At 34.4% G+C, this 20,865-nt stretch overlaps 2 protein-coding genes across 3 annotated transcripts in view; both read right to left on the bottom strand.

Annotated features, from left to right (window-relative positions):
- Positions 1–4,539: 4,539 nt before the first annotated feature.
- LOC129414913 (butyrophilin subfamily 1 member A1) lies at positions 4,540–15,272 on the bottom strand. 2 transcript variants are annotated; one of them, XM_055169029.2, is made up of 10 exons: positions 15,117–15,272; positions 12,658–12,752; positions 12,323–12,421; positions 10,140–10,241; positions 9,076–9,231; positions 6,921–7,058; positions 5,815–5,866; positions 5,652–5,678; positions 5,505–5,531; positions 4,540–5,388 (listed from the first exon to the last, which is right to left on the bottom strand). In XM_055169029.2, exons 2-10 carry the CDS (start codon positions 12,718–12,720, stop codon positions 4,829–4,831), a joined length of 1,224 nt encoding a protein of 407 aa, XP_055025004.2. In that variant the 5' UTR covers positions 12,721–12,752; positions 15,117–15,272; the 3' UTR covers positions 4,540–4,828. The 2 variants fall into 2 exon arrangements, with proteins under 2 accessions (XP_055025004.2, XP_055025005.2); XM_055169030.2 differs by lacking the exon at positions 6,921–7,058.
- Positions 15,273–16,820: 1,548 nt separating this feature from the next.
- Positions 16,821–20,865, bottom strand: part of LOC129414402 (occludin) — a 30,089-nt gene continuing 26,044 nt past the window's right edge. Inside the window, exons 6-8 of the mRNA XM_055168446.2 lie at positions 18,924–19,095; positions 17,540–17,581; positions 16,821–17,428 (exon numbers count right to left, since the gene is read on the bottom strand). Coding sequence (XP_055024421.2) covers positions 17,327–17,428; positions 17,540–17,581; positions 18,924–19,095 — 316 coding nt within the window. The 3' untranslated portion in view covers positions 16,821–17,326. The remainder of the gene's footprint in view (positions 17,429–17,539; positions 17,582–18,923; positions 19,096–20,865) is intronic.

Here is a 20,865-nt window from a genome sequence, read left to right as displayed (position 1 = left end):
TCATTGCATGTCATCTTTATTAGAAACAGATCAAGTCAAAGTTTTTTAGTACATGATGTGTACAGGTTTCAGTAGATCATTAAATTGATTGAAAGAGCGCCCTCTATAAACTTTATTATGCTACTGCCAAACAAGTATACACTACACCACGTTCCAAATTATTATGCACATGCCATTTTCGTTCACTTGTCCAATACAGTCAGCAAGCTTACACATTCCACTTTACCCCAACAGCTACACGAAAGTGCGGATGTTATTCTATTTAAACGAAATTAAAATGTTAAAAGATACTTTAATACTTTGAAAAATATGCTGTTCCAAATTATTATTATTCAAGTTGTAGTTCTCCTACAATATGGGTATGAAAAAAGATCTTTCTAAAGACAAAAAGTGTGCATCATCTTAAAAAAAGCTAATTATTTCCTATAACAATTTATACACTGCACAAAAAAAAATTCAAGAAAAAAAATCTTAGTATTTTTGGTTTGTTTCAGCAAAAAAAATCTAAAAATTCTTAAATTAAAGGGGACAGAGAATGAAAAACCATTTTTACCTTGACTTTGTTGAATAATGGTAGTCTACCCACATTCACGAACATACAAAAAGTGCTAGACATGCTAAACATCTCAGTCTCATAGAAATTCCTCTTTTAGAAATGTCAGCCAGAAAACAGCCCAATCTGAAAAACTGAGTGGCAGCAAAGTCAGCCAATCAGTAATGAGATTGCAAGTTAAGCCAGTAGGGGGAGCCAAATAGGTGCAAAACCAGTTGTTTAAAATCCCCCACCCTAATAGAGCTATCTGAGAGAGGTTTTTAGGAAGCTTCTAAGGCATTACAGACCCAAACAAAATTTTTTTGTCTACATGTCACATCACAGAACAAGGATAAATACTCCGTTCAACCATTCTATGTCACCTTTAAGATGCTTTCTCTTGATGAGCAAAACAACCGAAGAAAATAAGTCTAGTTATTAGACAAAAATATATTAAATTTAAGTGATGTTGTGCATAAAACAAGCAAAAAAATCTGACAATGGGGTAAGCAAATTTTCTAGAATTTTTCTTGAATTTAGTGTTTAAAAAAAATGTTCAAGATTTTTTTGCTTACCCCATTGGCTGATTTTTTTATGCACAAAATCACTTAAATTTGATATTTTTGGTCTAAAAACTAGACTTATTTTCTTGGGTTGTTTTGCTCATCAAGCAAAAGCATCTTAATTTAAGAATTTTTAGATATTTTTACTGAAAACAAGACAAAAAAATACTAAGAATTCTTTTTCTTGAAAATAAGTGGATCTAAACAGAAATTACTGAACTATTATAAGATTTATGAGTGATTCACACAGAAAGATTTGACTATATAAAGGCTTTTTCAAAATATATGTTTTAGGACAATATTAGGAAAAAGCAGCAACAAAAAGCCAGAGTCATGAAGCAAACATGTATTTAAACCTGCTGATGTCTCTGGAATCCCAAGAACTCCTTTAATACAGAATCCTTCAGTGCATAAAGCTGTATTTCTACCCCTCCACCAAAACTTGCAAAAATGAAACATTTGCTGTGAGCTCAGAATACAAGAAGACTATTTTCACACAGTTTTATTCATTGGCATGCCATAATTCACTGAATAATGTAGATGAATGCCATTCTGGATTGTTGTTGAATAGTCACTATATACAAACAAGACTGTAACAATAGGGAGAGGTGGCAGAGTAAAGATTTGGGCTGGAATATTGGGAAGTAAGATGGTAGGTCTCTTTAGGGTCCCTGAGGGGGTCAAAAGGACATCTAGAAGATATGAAGAGTTCCTAAAAGATGTTTTTTCACAATGGGATATAAAGGGAATCATGTCTTCTGAAATAAATTTACTTTCATGGAGGATAATACACCATCCCATGCCGCAAAAAGCATCACTGACTATTTTAATTAATATGGGCATAAAATAAGAAAGAAATCAAGGTGTGACCACCATCATCCTCTGATTTTAGTCCTATTTAAGAACCTGTGGTGCATCATCATATGAAAGATCTGTGAGGTGGACAGCACTATAATTCAAAACATCAACTTAGGGATGCAAAACTACACTGCAAAAAACGATTTTCAAGAAAAAAATTCTTAGTATTTTTGTCTTGTTTACATTAAATATCTAAAAATTCTTAAATTAAGAAAAAAATTCTTGGTTTGTTTTCAGTAAAAAAAAAATCGACAAATTCTTAAATTAAGACGCTTTTTCTTGATGAGCAAAAAGACCCAAGAAAATAAGTCTAGTTTTCAGACCAAAAATATCAAATTTAAAGTCGCAATGAAATTGAAATGAATATATATATATATATATTTTAGTATTGTGGTATTATTGTGCAAATCTCCTCCCCTCCTCAAAACGATCACTCTTCACTTCCGGTCATATGGTATGGCAGGTGGGCGGGGTCCGGGAGAAGATCGCAGCTATTAGCAATTAGCAACACGACCCAACTTCAAACGATCCAATCAGATCTCGATGGACAAATTTAAATCCAGCCCTGCCTTATTTCCTTTTAAAAGCCATGTCATACAGATATACGTCACCACAGGGAAAATAAGGCAATCGCTACTTCCGTTTCATGGCGACCTTAATTGATTTTGTGCATTAAACAAGCAAAAAAATCTGTCAATAGGGTAAGCAAATTCTTCTTGCATATTTATTGAATTAAGTGTTTAAGTAAAAAGTTCAAGATTTTTTTGCTTGTTTTATGCACATAATCACTTAAATTTGATATTTTTTGGTCTAAAAAATAGACTTATCTTCTTGGGTCGTTTTGCTAATCAAGAAAAAGCATCTTAATGTAAGAACTTTTAGATTTTTTTACTAACAACAAGTCAAAAATACTAAGACATTTTTTTCTTAAGTCATTTTTTGCAGTGTAGCATCTTCAAGTGAAATTAAGACAAAACCTATACTTGTATACTTACAAGTTTAATGAATAGTAGAGTTAAAGGGGGGTTCAATGGTATTTCAAGCATTCTGACTTATTAACACAGTTATAGAGTTGTTTCTTCATGCTAAACGTAGGCAAAGCGTCAAAAAAGCATTTGGGCGTGTTACAGAGTATTTCTGTGCCGAATGCACTTCGCCAGGGTTCCTACAAGTTTCAGAAAGTTTTTTTCGATTACAGGTCCAACTGTCGTTTCAGGGGTTTTCTATACGTATCACTTCTTTATATGGGCACTTCCCCCAGAAAACCCCGCCCACCCGTCAATCAGCGGGACACGCTACAACTTGGAAATATCTTATCACGCGACACAGCTTTGTTAAATTTTAAAACTCAACAATGGCACGAAAGAAGAAGTGTGTTTTTGGATGTAAGGAGAAGAAATCCAGCCTTATGAAAACAATGGATATAGTTTATTATCCGGGGTAGCAGCGGAGTTTTGCGTGTGTTTGATGCGCTGGATTTTCCCAACCGGGTCATGACGAGTTGCACGTGGTAAGACAGACTTCTGTCTTATGTTGGAAATAGGTGCGTGCATATGATATAAATGACACGAACATGTAGTGAATCATGAGTTAAACAGTGTTGTATAGTGTTGCATGACTCGTACTCGCTCCTCCCGCGGTAGTAACTCCTCCTCCATCATTTTTTCGTATGTTATCGGAAAGATTCGGTAAAGGTAATCTTTCTTTTATAATCTGATTAAACTAAAGACTCTTCGGAGATATAAAGGATGTCATACTACTCTATAGGTACTCCAGATTAACCTCAGAAATGCAGAAACAGCATGTGTTACGTGAGCTTTAAAGTCATGTCAAAGATATGCTCCTATATTATTATGTAACTTGTGTAAATGCATTATTTATTTTACATTGTGTTTGTTTTTGGACAATGTTTGTTTTGTGTCCATGCAGCACATTTGACGGATATCTGTTTTTGGATCATTATAATCCATTATATCATTATACATTTGGAACAGCATATTTTTTAAGTATTAAAGTATCTTTTCACATATCTATTTCATTTAAATAGAATAACATCCACACTGTTATATAACTGTTGAGGGTAAAATAAAATTTGTAAACTTACTGACTGTATTTGAAAAATAAACAAAAATGGCATATGCACAATAATTATTTGGAACGCGGTGTATAGTCAAATGTCATTGCATTCAATATTTGCTAAAACTGGATCTGCATTTATGTTATAAATATAGCAGTGCTTGCAAGGCAGCAAAAGCATACTGCATACAGGTTTTAGACAGACTTAGGTTTTGATACACTAAAATATGCTGGGTTGGGAACAAATGCCGCAGTTGGGTTAAATTAACCCAGAAAATGTTTATATTTTACCCAACAATGGGTTAAAACAACGTGACACCATCTTTGCTGTATAATATTGATGATTGAACAGAGAGAAAGTCAAGCAATCACATTTTCATATGCAAATAATTTTCTAGAAACACCAATAGTGATATATAAACAGCTAAAATGTTTAAAACAACGCAACTGCTAGCGGTTTGATTTTTACTATATTTTATATTTTTGATTACTTCAATTTTTATATTTAAAACTAATGCATAATTTTATTAATGTGACAATACCTTCGATCCTGTCTCAATATAGAAAGTGCAACTCCATCAAACTAGCGTACCGGTATATGGCTCCCTTCCAATGTTTTGACTGCAGCATGCCCAGCATTCATGCATTAGTCTCTACGAGTGAACAAGCCCTTGGTTAATCATCACAAAATGTTTAATTATTCCAAAAAATATAACGTACCCCAGCCCTGAAGTACTTCATTCTTTGTAAGCATAGAGAAATATCTGTATATGAGGATTAGAGAGATATATCACGTACTTTAACAGAACAGACACGGCCCCTTACACAGACACGGTTCCCTTACGTTCGCACGTCTGATCACCAGCTCTCGCGCCATCTCTACTGTCCCGAACACTGGGTAGAGTTTCTCCGTGAACTTCTCGCTGTACGTGTAGATGTGCGATCGCTTCTCGGTGTCGTAGAAGGACAGCTGGCCCTCTTCAAAGTCCAAGTAGATCCCCACCCTTTGTGGAACGAGCGACAGGGGTAAAGAGGTAGCCGGGACGGTCAGGGCTTTGAACTCCGTGCCTCTCTCCAGCCTGAGCGTGTGATATCCGCTCTGAGCGTTGAGCGGTCTGTAGCCTTTGCGGAGGGCCGACTCTTCGGCCACCCCGAGACGCCAGTCGCGGTCACCCACTTCCACCTCCCAATAATGGCGTCCCGACGAGAAGCCCTCCGAGGCCAGACAGCACCACCAACCGTCAAAGCGACGCAGACTGCTGGAAACCTCACGGCGCTCCAGACCGCAATGCATTCGCTTGTGGTCCTCGGACAGCACGAGGGCGGGGTTGGCCGTGTCGGAGTCGAGGCTTACTTCCACTGGAAAACAGGATGATATGATAGTAGGGAGTTGAAAATAGAAAGAGGAAAACTGCACACTCATATAATGATACCAATATAATGAGATACCAAATTCAGATAAAAAAGTGACATACCGGCAGCATCACATATCCAGTTCCATGCTAAAAAGACAAACATTTGTGTCATTACATAAAATTTTAAAACACCACTGCAGTGACACAAAAGGCAAAACATTTAAATGGCTTTAAATGATCGGACACCTTAACCCGATAATCTCTCACCTCTGTGTGGAATGTAGTCAATGCAACCTGAGAGAGAGAGAGAGAGAGAGAGAGAGAGAGAGAGAGAGAGAGAGAGAGAGAGAGAGAGAAGAATGATTACTAAACAAGATAATCTACTTGCAGTGCACTTTAACATTTAGAGATATTGAGATCATTTGCTCACCGATCTTCTGGGTCTTTTGTTTCTGTGCCAGCCAGTTTCTTGGTATTAGTTCCTATCAGAAATGTATGAAAAATGTATAAAAAAAAATCCCTATAGGAGTAGTTCACCCCCAAAAAATCCTATATTTTACACTGCAAAAAAAAGTATTTAGTATTTGTCTTGATTTGAGTAAAAATATCTAAAAATTAAGATGCTTTTTCTTGATGAGCAAACGACCCAAGAAAATAAGTCTAGTTTTTAGACCATGCATTTTTTGTATAAAACAAGCAAAAAAAAATCTGCCAATGTGGTAAGTAAAAAAAATCTTAAACATTTTTCTTAAACACTAAATTCAAGAAAAATTCAAGAAAAATTTTCTAACCCCATTGGCAGATTGTTTTGCTTGTTTTATGCACAAAATCACTTAAATTTGATATGTTTGGTCTAAAAACTAGACTTATTTTCTTGGGTCGTTTTGATAATCAAGAAAAAGCATCTTAATTTTTAGAGATTTTTACTGAAAACAAGACAAAAATACTAAGGTTTTTTTTCTTGAAAATAATTTTTTTGCAGTGTACTCATTGTCAAGCCATGTGTATACACTGCAAAAAATGATTTTCAAGAAGAAAAAAATCTTAGTACTTTTGTCTCGTTTTCATTAAAAATATAAAAAATTCTTAAATTAAGATGCTTTTTTTTGATGAGCAAAACGACCCAAATAAATAAGTCTAGTTTTTAGACCAAAATAAAACTTGTGCACTTTAGACATGTGCATAAAACAAGCAAAAAAAATTGCCAATGGGGTAAGCACATTTTTCTTGAATTTAGTGTTTAGGAAAATGTTCAAGATTTATTTGCTTACCCCATTGGCAGTTTTTTTTTTTGCTTGTTTTATGCACAAGATCATTTAAATTTGATATTTTGGGTTTTTGGGTCATCAAGAAAAAGCATCTTAATTTAAGAATTTTTTAAAATATTTTTACTGAAAACAAGACAAAAATACTAAGAATTTTTTTCTTGAAAATAATTTTTTGCAGTGTATTTATTCGATTAAAACGTTAAATAATGCGATCAGACATAAAAACGATAGTTTCTGAATATTGTATAACATTTCAGACTTAATGCACCTTATCCAGGTGTTCACCAAGCAGGACATATATGAGCAGTTCCACAGCAGACTGTAGGTGTGACAGATGACCTCTCTTCCACTGCAACTCCACATCATCTAACATCATCAACACGGCTTCACCTGGCCAGACACCATGCTGTCAATGGAGTAAAAGACAGAGCAAGAGAAATCAAAGACTGAGCTAGGAAGTGAGAATTATAAAGTTGTTGTTTTGTTTTTCAAATAAACTGTATATATTCGCAATTGGTTATTTTTGACCCATAATGGGTAAATATTAGACAGAACACGTGCTGGGTTATTTTAACCTAACTGCTGGGTTATTATACCCCATGGTTGCATAACAACAACCCAACATTGGGTCGTTTTTTACCCAGCACGTGTTCTGTCCAATATTTACCCATTATGGGTCAAAATAACCCAGCCATTTTTAGAGTGTAAGTTTCCATTTAGAAAGCTACTGTAGGTGTGTTTGTGTTGGCTTAGCAGATTTAGCATGTCTTACATGATTCAGAGAGGTTATTTGTGATCAATACAAAGCTTAGTTAAATAAACTTAATTTTATTAATATTTCAAATAAGCTTTTTTCAAAAAAAAAATGTATTTTTAGATTTCATGTTTTTATTTTTAGTACCTTTCCTATAAGCTTTTTACATTTTATTAGTTAAAAAAAATTCAAACTAATAATTGACTAATTTAAGTTATATGCTATTTTTATTTCAGTTTTAGTTTATTTAAACTTTCCTTTAAGCTTTTGAAATTTTATTAGTTTTTAATATTTTTTTTCAAACTAATAATTAACTAATTTAAGTTAAATGCTATTTTTATTTCAGTTTCAGTTTATTTAAACTTTCCTTTAAGCTTTTGAAATTTTATTAGTTTTTAATATTTTTTTTCAAACTAATAATTAACTAATTTAAGTTAAATGCTATTTTTATTTCAGTTTTAGTTTATTTAAACTTTCCTTTAAGCTTTTGAAATTTTATTAGTTTTTAATTTTATTTTTCAAACTAATAATTAACTAATTTAAGTTAAATGCTATTTATTTCAGTTTTAGTTTAGTTTATTTAAACTTTTCTTTAAGCTTTTGAAATTTTATTAGTTTAAAAAAAACCTAATAATTGACTAATTTAAGTTAAATGTCATTTTTATTTCAGTTTTAGTTTACTTTATTTAAACTTTCCTATAAGCTTTTGACATTTAAGTTTTTAATTATTCAAACTAATAATTGACTAATTTAGATTAAATGCTATTTTTATTTCAGTTTTAGTTTAGTTTATTTAAACTTTCCTTTAAGCTTTTGACATTTTATTAGTTTAAAAAAAATGTAAACTAATAATTGACTAATTTAAGTTAAATGTCATTTTTATTTCAGTTTAAGTTTACTTTATTTAAACTTTCCTATAAGCTTTTGACATTTAAGTAGTTTTTAATTATTATATATTTTTTCAAAGTAATAATTAATTAATAATTTATTTCAGTTTTAGTTTAGTTTATTTAAACTTTCCTTAATAATCAACTAAAATGTAGGGCACTAGTTTTTATTTGAATACAATTTGCATACATGTTTTAATGGTAACACATTATTTTATGGTGTCTTTGTTACACTGCTACATGTAATTCTTATAGTAATAACAGTTAATTATGCATAATTACATGCAACTAACCCTAAACCAAACCCTAATCCTAACCCCAACCCTATAGTAAGTACATGTTGTTAATGATTATTACTTAGTACTTAAATGTATAATTACACTGTATCAGTGATGCCGTAAAATAAAGTGTGATCGTTTTAATAGTTTGAGTTATCAATAATAACCCTGGTTTCATTGTCATGCCAATAAAGCACAATTAAATGGAAATCTTGAGCCTACTATTAAAATAATTTCCAACATTCAATTAGAAAATGCAAAATAAATGCATTTTCATTCAAACTCTTGTATCCCACTATTCAATTTCAATTTAATATACTGGCATGACAAAACTGAAGATTTGCATTGGCACTACATTTACTGTTAAGCAGTATCCACACATCAACAAGAAAACATGTTTGTAGTGCAAAATGACAAAAAATAACTGGCCAGTACAATGATATATAGTACAGCAATGAATCTTTTGACCTAATAATAAAAAGTCTTGTTTGTCTTGGTGCTCACCGGATGCCTGCTGCGCTGATCTCTGGTCCAGTCCATAATGAACCTTTTGAAGGGACCCATGTCATATTCTCCTCCCTGTTCAAGCATACTAAGTAACAGAGCCTTCCAGTCACGCTTTTCTGGATATACATCAGCATAAACCTGCATGGGCTTCTCCTAATAATAAGAAAAAAAAGCAATCTGATCACAGTGACAAAAAAATGGTGGGCATCCTTTAAAGATAAAATAGTATTACATTGATCTGGATTAAGACACTATTGAACGTCTATAAAATCTTTATGATGTAGTTTCTTCAATAACACCCCACAGATCCAAATCCAGCTCGATCCAAACTCATAAATTCAGCTTCATATATATTATTACATTTCATGGAAACTCTTTCAAATACTTCAGGGGACTATCCAGCACCTTCAGCTGACATTCATGACGTAAACACCTTTTAATAAACAGCCCGTGTCTGACTCGAATCAATTACTTTGATTTCTCAGACAAAATGTGCTGACACAGCTTTTCTAAAACTCCACTAAATCCGCAAGGTGGACTCCCCAGAGTGAACTACAGCTTAGTCCCTTACTGGAGGACAAAGTATTATGGGCTATAACTTAAAAACACCTTGATCCTGTGAAAACTGAGAGAATGTTAAACCCTTAAGCGGCTGCATACAATAGTTAATCCGAGTCATAACTTAGCTTCATCTTATGTCTAGCTCGACACCAAAAAAACAAATATAATGTAAAACAAATAAAAATATTTAAACAAAACACCAAAGATGTTATCAGTTTTGTCACCTTTTGTTGCTGTATTGTAATTATACAATTTAAAAAATACAATTTAGCAAATGTAATCTTCTTACATGACTAGAATAAGATTACACTACAGGTTGTATATGTATATAACCGTGTATGTGACATAAAAATCTTGAATCTTATATTCTAAAGTCTAATTCAATATCCTGTGTGTCGTTGCCAATTCAATTTAACTAATGCAAATTTCATCTCATCAATTGATTAAGAACCAATTCTGAGCTTTGCAGAACCCTGCAGAGGAACCAAACACATCCCAACCTTCATCCCCAGAATATTGGCGGTTTCCACAATGAACTTTCGACAGGTGTGTGGAGGCCATACGTCCTCTCCCATCCAGATGTGAGCAAGAATGTCTGATCTCTGTAAGACATCATAAGATTGCAATAGAGATAATTTAGAAGACATGATTATGACTGGTTTTGTTGTGTCACAAAGGTCATTTTTTATATTAAAATTTATTTCGAATCTGAAAGCTGTATAAATTAGTTTGGCTTGTAGGATAATATTTGGCCGAGATACAACTATTTAAAAATCTGGAATCTGATGGTGGAAGAAAATCTAAATAGTATAGTTGTTTAAATGAAGTCCTTAGCAACACGTTACTAAAGATGCACTGCTATTACATTTTTCTACCAATAGCTGATTATTCAGACTGAAATCTGCCATTGTCGATAGTTTGGTGGTTATATTAACCTGCATTAACTAAATTCTAAAAATTACATTTTGTGAAAGTTATTCACTCATACACTTACCTAAAGGATTATTAGGAACACCATAATAATACTGTGTTTGACCCCCTTTCGCCTTCAGATCTGCCTTAATTCTACGTGGCATTGATTCAATAAGGTGCTGAAAGCGTTCTTTAGAAATGTTGGCCCATATTGATAGGATAGCATCTTGCTAGTTGATGGAGATTTGTGGGATGCACGTCCAGGGCATGAAGCTCCTGTTCCACCACATCCCAAGGATGCTCTAATGGGTTGAGATCTGGTGACTGTGGGGGCCATTTTAGTACAGTGAACTTACTGTCATGTTCAAGAAACCAATTTGAAATGATTCAAGCTTTGTGACATGGTGCATTAACCTGCTGGAAGAAGCCATCAGAGGATGAGTACATGGTGGTCATAAAGGGATGGACATGGTCAGAAACAATGCTCAGGTAGGCCGTGGCATTTAAACGATGCCCTAAGGGGCCTAAAGTGTGCCAAGAAAACATCCCCCACACCATTACACCACCACCACCAGCCTGCACAGTGGTAACAAGGCATGATAGATCCATATTCTCATTCTGTTTACGCCAAATTCTGCCAAATTCAACAGAAATCGAGACTCATCAGACCAGGCAACATTTTTCCTTCAACTGTCCAATTTTGGTGAGCTTGTGCAAATTGTAGCCTCTTTTTGCCTATTTGTAGTGGAGATGAGTGGTACCTGGTGGGGTCTTCTGCTGTTGTAGCCCATCCGCCTCAAGGTTGTGCGTGTTGTGGCTTCACAAATGCTTTGCTGCATACCTCAGTTGTAACGAGTGGTTATTTCAGTCAAAGTTGCTCTTCTATCAGCTTGAATCAGTCGGCCCATTCTCCTCTGACCTCTAGCATCAACAAGGCATTTTCACCCACAGCACTGTACCATACTGAATGTTTCTCCTTTTTCACACCATTCTTTGTAAACACTAGAAATGGTTGTGCATGAAAATCCCAGTAACTGAGCAGATTGTGAAATACTCAGACCGGCCCGTCTGGCACCAACAATCATGCCACGCTCAAAATGCTTAAATCACCCATCTTTCCCATTCTGACATTCAGTTTGGAGTTCAGGAGATTGTCTTGACCAGGACCACACCCCTAAATGCATTGAAGCAACTGCCATGTGATTGGTTGATTAGATAATGGCATTAATGAGAAATTGAACAGGTGTTCCTAATAATGCTTTAGGTGAGTGTATTAAGCATTTTTACTGAACACTAAATTAGTGATGTTTCTTTACATTTTCTATACACAGAGCTCAAATTCATAGCATTTTCCTTTTCTTTTGATTGATAGAACACAATGTATCAGCCAGGACTATCGGCTATTTTTAAACTATTGGCCGATAGTGTAAAAAAAATTGCTTATACAGCGATACCGATTATTGGTGCATCTCTACATATTACGATAATCATAAATACATTTTTTATATATATTTACAGTAGGAACTTTACAACATACCTTCATGTAACATGATCTTTACTTAATACCATAATGATTTTTGTCATTAAAAAATCTATAATTTTGATCCCTACAATGTATTGTTGGCTATTGCTACAAATATACCGTGCGACTTATGACTGGTTTTGTAGTCCAGCATCACAATTATTTATTGAGCCTGCCTGTCAGAGGTTTTAGCAGAAACTTATGTGCAGATGTACTGGAGATAAACCTGTAGTGATATTGTCTTCTTACCCGACAGAGCCTGTTAAGCTCTCGCGCCAGCTCCATGATAAACAGTTGACTCTCGGTTAAAGGCTCCTTTTTTACATGTTTAACCTTCTTCCGGGTTTCCTGTACAGAGATTCGGGAACTATGAAGTAACCAGAGCTTCAACGAAAAACAATATGTAATCGAATACATTTTGGTATACTTAAACATCGAAATATGAATGTAAGTGGTTATTTTATCACAGATTTATATTTTAAATATTTTATTAATTAATATAAAATTGTAATGCTGTCAATTAATTTAATAATTGTATTATTCATTTTTATATCTAAATGAATAAGTGAATGAAGAAATTGCACCTTCAGACAAATCTTAAGCTTCTTGGCCGGCTCAATGAGAAACTGCAGGCATTCCTTCATCATCTTGGCAGGCTTGACGTGAACCTATAACAAATCTGCAAGATACGAAATACAGCAAGAGAGAGTAAACAAGAGCAAAGCTATTACAATTTAAAACGTATTAAAAGTTATAAAACTATGATGATGTAAATGTAAAGGGAATGGGGCTTGAAAAAGTATCTTCTTAAAACTCAGCAATCTACACAGGCTCGACGCGCAACTAGGCATTATTTTTTTGATGGCTTTGCTCTGATCAGCTCATTACGAATGAAGGTAAAACTCCAGAGAGACCAGAAGAAGAAGCTGAAAGCAATTTTAATGAAAGCTTGGGGACACGAGAGGAACACAGCTCTGTTGAATCAGCACATCTTCTCCAGCACACCCACGCAGCCTGCCAAAACATCTCAATGCATGGTCCATTCCTTACTCCTGTCTCCAAAAAACAGTTCAAATGATATAAAGTAACTTACTAGTGTGGGATCCAAAAGTCTGGGACTATTAGTGAAAACTCCCACACACAGGTTTTCTGGTTGGCACAGTAGTGCAATGTCACATCAAATGAATTAGTTTCTTACTCTCATTTATTTCTGATTAAATATACCTGCTGATTTTACACTAAGCAACTAAACACGATCAATAAGTTTAAAGACTCACGTTCCATTGAGAATGAAACGCAGTGGCACCACACAGTTTGCCAATCCTTATGGAATCAAATAATAAACATTGCTGGACTCCAATAAGCCTTATTTGCAAGTTATACCCTGAAAAATTTGCCAAAAGTAAATGTAATCCCTCCATGATCCCCTGGTGTATTTTTTACTCTGACTAGCACTCAGTTGACTGTACAGACTATAAGAAAGAACAAATACATTTTTAAGTTTAATCAACTAGGATTTACAAGTTATTTTAACTGTCTTGACAAGTGATGAGTTGCTGTAACTTATTCAGGGTTCCCACACCTTAGTTAACTTCATATTCAGGGACCTTTCAAGGACTTTCCAGGTCCAATACCCTCAAATTCAAGGACTAAATGTGGGGACACATTTCAAGTCAGAGCAAGGTTACACTGTGTTACCTTTTAAGATACATTGTTACAGTTCCCTTTTGAGGGAACTCGCGCTGCGTCACTGCGGTGACACTTTGGGGACCCCTCCAGGGGTAAGTGCGTCTAAATGTGTATATTAAATTTAACCAATGGTGAGGCTTAACGACAAAAACAGGGTGATGCAGGATCCAGGAATTATATCGCTATCTGAAATATTGCCAAAGAGGGCGTTACAGGGACGCAGGAAGTATGGCAAGGGAGACGCAGCGTCTCGTTCCCTTCTCAGGGAACAACAGTTACATACGTAACCAGAGACGTTTTCATGTGTCAAACACAACTATGCAAAAAAAGCATTTTGGTATAAATCAACATTCTCATTCAAAAGATATAAGCATTTAAAACGAAGAGTTTAGCATGTGTGCTTAAAAAGCCTGGCATTTTTATGGTATTTTCCTACAAGGAATAACATGAAAACTTCTTGCATAAAATAGATTCAAGCACTTTCAATGACCTGTATCTATGTATGTATATTTTCAAAAATTCCCCAGGGCCTTGAATTTCCCCCCAGATTCACAAACTTTCAAGGACTTCAAGGACCCGTGGGAACCCTGCTTATTAAATCAAGTTGAATTTGCGTTAGTTATGTCAACTTTATTTTATAAGTTACAGAAACAAATCACTAGTCAAGACAGTTAAAATGACTTGTAAATCCTAGTTGATTAAACTTAAAAATTTAAATGCAAAATGATTTTTTACAGTGTATATGGCTCATCTGATACACATATCGATGGAAGGATGGATGCAAAACAAAAGAAAACGCAAATTGCAAATATGTTTTTTATTAACACCAACTTACTTAAAACAAAATCATGTCTGGTGTGCAATACACAGTTGTTTTCTTGGCAATGTCGCACGTGTCAGATTAAAGAGGTTTTGGCAGCTCAGCTCAGACACGCAAAACACGTGATGGATCATAAAGGGTCTCCTCTCCTGGACCAACACAACTGATCCTTTAAACGAAATAAACCAGGCAGCTACGGCTTAGTTCGTTTATCAAGTATTTTTTTTTTGTTAATAACAGAATATTATGGGTATTTCTGCGTATTACGTAGAAAATACATAATTATTTATTAAAGGATTTAATATTATTAAATTAAATCCTTTGGAAATAAATGCTCTTTGCAGATTGATCTTATGCATCAGGAAAACAACACGGTAAATTATAACGTTTAAACATTAACAATCTGCTGTTTAACCTCTGAGAAGCGCAATGCAGTCAAAACACAACGCAGGTGCGCTTCAGGTGAGCAGCACATTCACAAATCATTCAATATAGAGGGTCTGACGACAAAGTTAGATCATGAAAGTCACTTACCGTTTAATTAAACTTATTGTTAAATATCCCCAGTAAGTTTATCTTCTACATCACACTCTCATTTTGTGCGTGTGCATCTCGTCGCGCTCATTCATCGAGTGAATTCTCCTCAGCAGACAGGATTGTGTGTGTGTGTGGAGACCAAGCGGCAGACCAGAGTCATTAATCAGGATCGTGTACTTCCGTAAGGTTTCCGAACGATGCCGAAAGTCTGCTCGTATATTTCCGTAAAAGGATCGCGCGTTAGTAGCAAAGCTACATCCTCAAGATGGCGCTGCTGTTAAAAGGTTCTTACAACGCTTGTCCTTTCGACCTTATACAACTGTTTACTTTCAACGTGAAATAAATAAACTATTGACCTATTGAAACGATTAACATCTAGGCCAATAAACACTGTAAATAGGTTAATTGGCATAAAGTAGGACACTAGTCTCCATGAATTAGCCTACTTTTACCCTAAATCACCCTAATCTGATACACTTCAAAAAATGATTTCCAAGAAAAAAAATTCTTAGTATTTTTGTCTTGTTTTCAGTAAAAATATCTAAAAATTCTTAAATTAAGATGCTTTTTCTGGATTATCAAAACGACCCAAGAAAATAAGTCTAGTTTTTAGACCAAAAAATATCAAATTTAAATGATTTTGTGCATAAAACAAGCAAAAAAAATCTGCATATGGGGAAAGCAAAAAAATCTAGATTTTTTCTTGAATTTAGTGTTTAAGAAAAATGTTCAAGATTTTTTTGCCTACCCCAATGGCAGATTTTTTGCTTGTTTTATGCACAAAATCACTTAAATTTGATATAGGGTCAAATTTATAATATATAATGTATAAGACAATATTATGCATGGGTCTGCAACATTTCTGTGAGCAAGGGCTACCACAATGGATAAAACAATCTTGAGGGCTACTTTTTGATATGGACTATTCAAAACTTTCTTGTTTTACTTGTTGATATGTTTTATCATTGTGTAAAATGTTAACATACATAAAATAAACAAAGGCAGGCACCATGTTGGAGACCACTGATATAGATATTTTACAAAAAATAAATGGTTTAGCTAAACCTTTAAAAAAAGATCAAAAGGTATAAAATACAAAACTTTATTTGAAAATATAAAGGACAACAAATATGTACAGATGAACACATATGCTGTTATAATAAAAAAAAATCATAATCTCATTAACAGCTCAAAAACAAATACCCTTTACATAATTTAAAGATTTAAAATCACTTAAAATGTTTTTAGCTTTCGTACAAAAACATGACTAAAAGTAAGACTTATTTGTTGTCCAAAACAACATTAATAAGCAAACATATTAAAGAAATATATTTGATCTTTTATAGGCAGTTGATTAGTTCAGAGGAAAGCAACGATTACTTTTCCAAGTAGTGTGTCCGAATAAATCAAATTAATTGAGACAAAAATATACAACTAGACAAGATTTCTTAAATATTTGCATAAATTAAAAATATTTGCATTATTGACTTAATATTTCAAATTACTACTGAAAATGAAATTCCTATTTCCAGTTTTATTTCACTGAGACAACCGGTAGTCTGAAAAAATGAAAACTGTAAATAATTTGTAAACTTTTGTACAAGTATGCATGTTTAAAAATAACCTCTGTTTTGGTTATGAATATGATGGCACATAATGGAAAATTATGCTTTTATTGTTTCTGACTTAAAAACAAGCAGGGCCTCAGCAATTACACCTTGACATTTATCAACAACACATAATAACACAAATACGACAAGGAAACTAATTGCATAGATGTTATAGCAGGTAGAATTACTCGGTCAGAAAAGATTGTCCAAAGTACATTTCCTCCATTGAACAAATGCACCACTGCAATCAGCTGACCTTGACACTAGCATTCACACCCATATTAAACACAAGCAACATTAAAACATTATTTTAATGCTTCATTGCATTTTACAAGGCTATACAGTAGGAATGCACTGACTGTGAGGAAAACAGATTCCAAGTAATAGAATAACTTCCCTGTCCAGTGCATGTGAAATGAAGGCTGAATGCAATCCCTGCATTATGCTTTCAAGGCAACCATCTTCAGGGTTAAAGTTAATCATAAGCACCAGGTGCAGTTTACGATTCGGGCAACTTTGGTCACACGTTTGCAGTTTTCGTCATGGCCGCCCTTGCACAGTTTAATACAGGAGTGTTGATTGGTGTAATGGAGCTCATTATGCGTGATCACGGTCATAGCTCTTAACCATCTGCTTAATATGGAAAAGCTTGTGACGTAGTTTGCGACACTGGAGCTTCTTGTTTTGATAATCCGGTATCTAAACAGAATGAAGAGTGAAGGAAGACAGCTTCATATTTGCATCAAATAGGAAAGCATCTATTGGTTTTAACTTCTAATATGCATGTTTAGCATTATAATCATAACTCACCCGTTTAAGGTCTTTAAGACGATTGTATTCCTCTGCTACAGCCTTTAATATGAGAAAAACAAAGGAAGACCATAAAGATCAGGATTTGATTAATGGATAATGACAATAGTAAAAAAGAAAGTTGTTCAAAATTCAGTTTAACAAGTTATTTGTTATCTATTGTGTCTACATGAAATTATCAGTCACTTTTATCTAAAGCAACATACAGTGCATTAAAGACATACATTTGATCAGTATGTGTGTTCCCTGGGTATCAAACCCATGACGCAAACATAGTGCTTTATGAAGTTAACATTAAAAAAACTTGAAGAATTTCCAAGGAAGTCCCCCTGTTGTGAAAATCAAGTTGTCATTGTTGTTTATATCAGTCCCTCCAAAAAACGTGATTATGCGATCGCATGATTCAATGCATAATCAACCAAAGTCTGCATATTTATGCAGGGGGCACATTTTTTCAAATACGCAGCACTTTCGCCGCATAAATTGCAGATTTCTGCGTGCAAAATATGTGGGGCTTGCATGATTTTATAATCCCTTCATTTTCGTAGCAAAAAGTCACATATATCTTAGCAGAAAGTTAAAAAATGTTGCATTTACTTCACACACAAGCACAGCCATGTCCCTAGTTGTCATGCAACTGCAGTTTTTTTAAAGTTCCTGCAGTTTTTGCAAGTCACCCCAATTTTTGCAATTTCCCTCAAATTTACTTGCATAAAACTGCATAAATATCCCGCATATTCCATCGCATTTTTTTTTTAAAGTGCCGCAAGATCAAGGATTTTTGCCCGCAACAATCACAAAAAAAATTTGCAAATTTATCATGATACAAATGAATGTCTTTGTGTCAGTTTATTGTTTAAAATGGTCCGCAAGTGTGCGTTTCACACGTTACGCATGACCTTTCGACGTGATTACGTAATACATAAGGTCGCGCAGGCGAGTCACACGGCTAGTGCAAGACGCGAAGCTGTGGTATAAAAGTACTTTTTTGGTGAAAATGACGATCGATTCGCTAGATAAGACCCTTGTGTCTCGGTTGAGATCATTTAAAGTCCTTTGAAGATGCATTGAAACTGCAAACCATTGAGGTCCACTAAAGTCCACTATATAGAGAAAAATCGTGGAATGTTTTCTTCAAAAAATGTAATTTTTTATTGACTGAACAAAGAAAGACATAAACATCTTGAATGACATGGGGGTGAGTAAATATCTGGATTTTTTAATGAAAGTGGAGTATTTCTTTAAGGTATGAAGAAATTATTATAACACGAAAAACCCTTGATGAGTTTTAAGGGATACAATTTTTCACTAAAGGGGGACTTTAAATGAATTTATGTTAAAAATGATTTATTTTACCATTTATGGATTATTTTTAGACACTAACCTGGTACTTTGAAGTGCCCTCATCCAGTGTGTCCAGCTCTCTGCTGAGTTTGTTTATTTGATCATTGATGTCGTCCATTTCAGCACACAGTTCCTTGTAGGTTCTGAGATCAGAGTCAAACTCTTTCTTATACTCGTGTCGCTGGACATCAGAAGTAATCTCAGGATACAAGCTAAATGGAAGTGAAAACAAAAAGACAGTTAATACAGATGTGCAAAGCATTATGGATGACAGTCTTTTAATTTAGCTTTAATGCGGGCAAGGCTACTATCTGAACAAGTACAGCAGATTTCAATGTTTTTTCAGGTCTGCAATTAAATGTTAGGTGATTCAATATTAACATTTCTATTCAAATTAATCTCCACCAAACCCAAATTATCTGATCTATTTCTGAGATCTTTTAAAAGTTCCTACACTCTTAAAACGAATGTGTTAAATTAACACATCTTGTGTCTAGTTAAGGACAACACATCTAGTGTGTTGTCCTTAATTTAACACATCTCTGTGTTATTTTTAGAACAACACACTTTGTGTTGTTTTAACACATCTTGTGTTGTCCCTTTTATTTATATGAACTCTAAATCAGCACGAAATGACACATAATGTGTTAAAATTAACACATAATGTGTTAAATAGTTTAACACAAAGCAATGTGTTAAAATTAACACACCCTGGATGTGTTAATTTTAACACATTGCTTTGTGTTAAACTATTAAACACATTATGTGTTGTTTTTAACAAATTAAGTGTCATTTAAGTTCATAAAAAATAAAAGGGACAACACAAGATGTGTTAAAACAACACAAAGTGTGTTGTTCCAAAAATAACACAGGAATGTGTTAAATTAAGGACAACACACTAGATGTGTTGTCCTTAACTAGACACAATATGTGTTAATTTAACACATTAATTTTAAGAGTGTAGAAACTTTTACTTTAAATTTTTTACTAAAAATTAGGGATGCACTGATACCACTTTTTCCATTTCCGATTCAACGGCTTACTAAGACTTTACAAAATCAGATCTTTAAAATAGCCTACAGTTATCGTGTGTGTGTGAATGACGCGTTTCATCCGTCCGCTTCACTGGTGGATTAACCCAGTAGCGAGTACAGAGTTTCCGTGAATTTAAATATCTTTAAATGTGCATTTGTTCCTTTACATGAAGCTATCGAGTGTATTAAGAAGACTTTTAAAGGGACACTCCACTTTAAAAAAAAATACTCATTTTCCAGCTCCCCTAGCGTTTAAAAGTAACCAAGGGGACTTCGGGCAGTGCGTAATATCACTACGCCTGCTGTAGCCATGTTACAGCAGCAAAGTCCTTTATTATTACGCCAGAATGAGAGTATAGTTCCTAACCATATTGGCCTAGAAATCGCAACTTTTAAGTTTCCGTCGGTCTTAGTACACAATGTAACTACAGAAGAGTCAGGTCTTAAATAGGAAAAATATCGAAACTCTTTTGTCATTTTTGAGCGCGATGCTAATGGTCTAATCAGATTCAATGGATTGTGCTAAGCTATGCTAAAAGTGCTAGCGCCAGACCCGGAGATCAGCTGAATGGATTCCAAAACGGTAAAAATAAAATGTTTAACTTTAGGGGAGCTTTTAATAACAACCACGGGTAATGCACAGTATCGGAATTGGATTGGTCCTGTTAGTCCAATATCCGATCCAGCCAAAAAGCCCGGATCGGCCCAGATACTGATCCAGATTATTGGATCGGTACATCCCTACTTAAAATAGACAATAAAATCATACAGTAAAAGAGTTCATATACTATATGCACATATGGGTGGGATTGTGTCCACACCTTTGATCATGAAGTGTATAGTACTGTGTGTAAAACTGCCTTAAAGGTGGGGTACATGATCTCTGAAAGCCAATGTTGATATTTGAAATCACCTAAACAAACACGCCCCTACCCTAATAGAATCTGG

This window comes from Misgurnus anguillicaudatus, chromosome 5 (assembly GCF_027580225.2).
Source record: "Misgurnus anguillicaudatus chromosome 5, ASM2758022v2, whole genome shotgun sequence".
Taxonomy (NCBI): domain Eukaryota; kingdom Metazoa; phylum Chordata; class Actinopteri; order Cypriniformes; family Cobitidae; genus Misgurnus; species Misgurnus anguillicaudatus.
The sequence above is the reverse complement of the archived record's forward strand: the minus strand, read 5'-3'. Positions and strand labels throughout refer to the sequence as shown.

Coding starts and splice junctions, on each gene's coding strand:
- LOC129414913 (XM_055169029.2), bottom strand. CDS start 12,720: ATGATGAAGGAATGCCTGCAGTTTCTCATTGAGCCGGCCAAGAAGCTT. Junction 10,242..12,322: donor AGCTTAACAGGCTCTGTCGG/GTAAGAAGACAA, acceptor GATGTCTTACAG/AGATCAGACATTCTTGCTCA. Junction 5,389..5,504: donor CTGGATATGTGATGCTGCCG/GTATGTCACTTT, acceptor CCTGTTTTCCAG/TGGAAGTAAGCCTCGACTCC.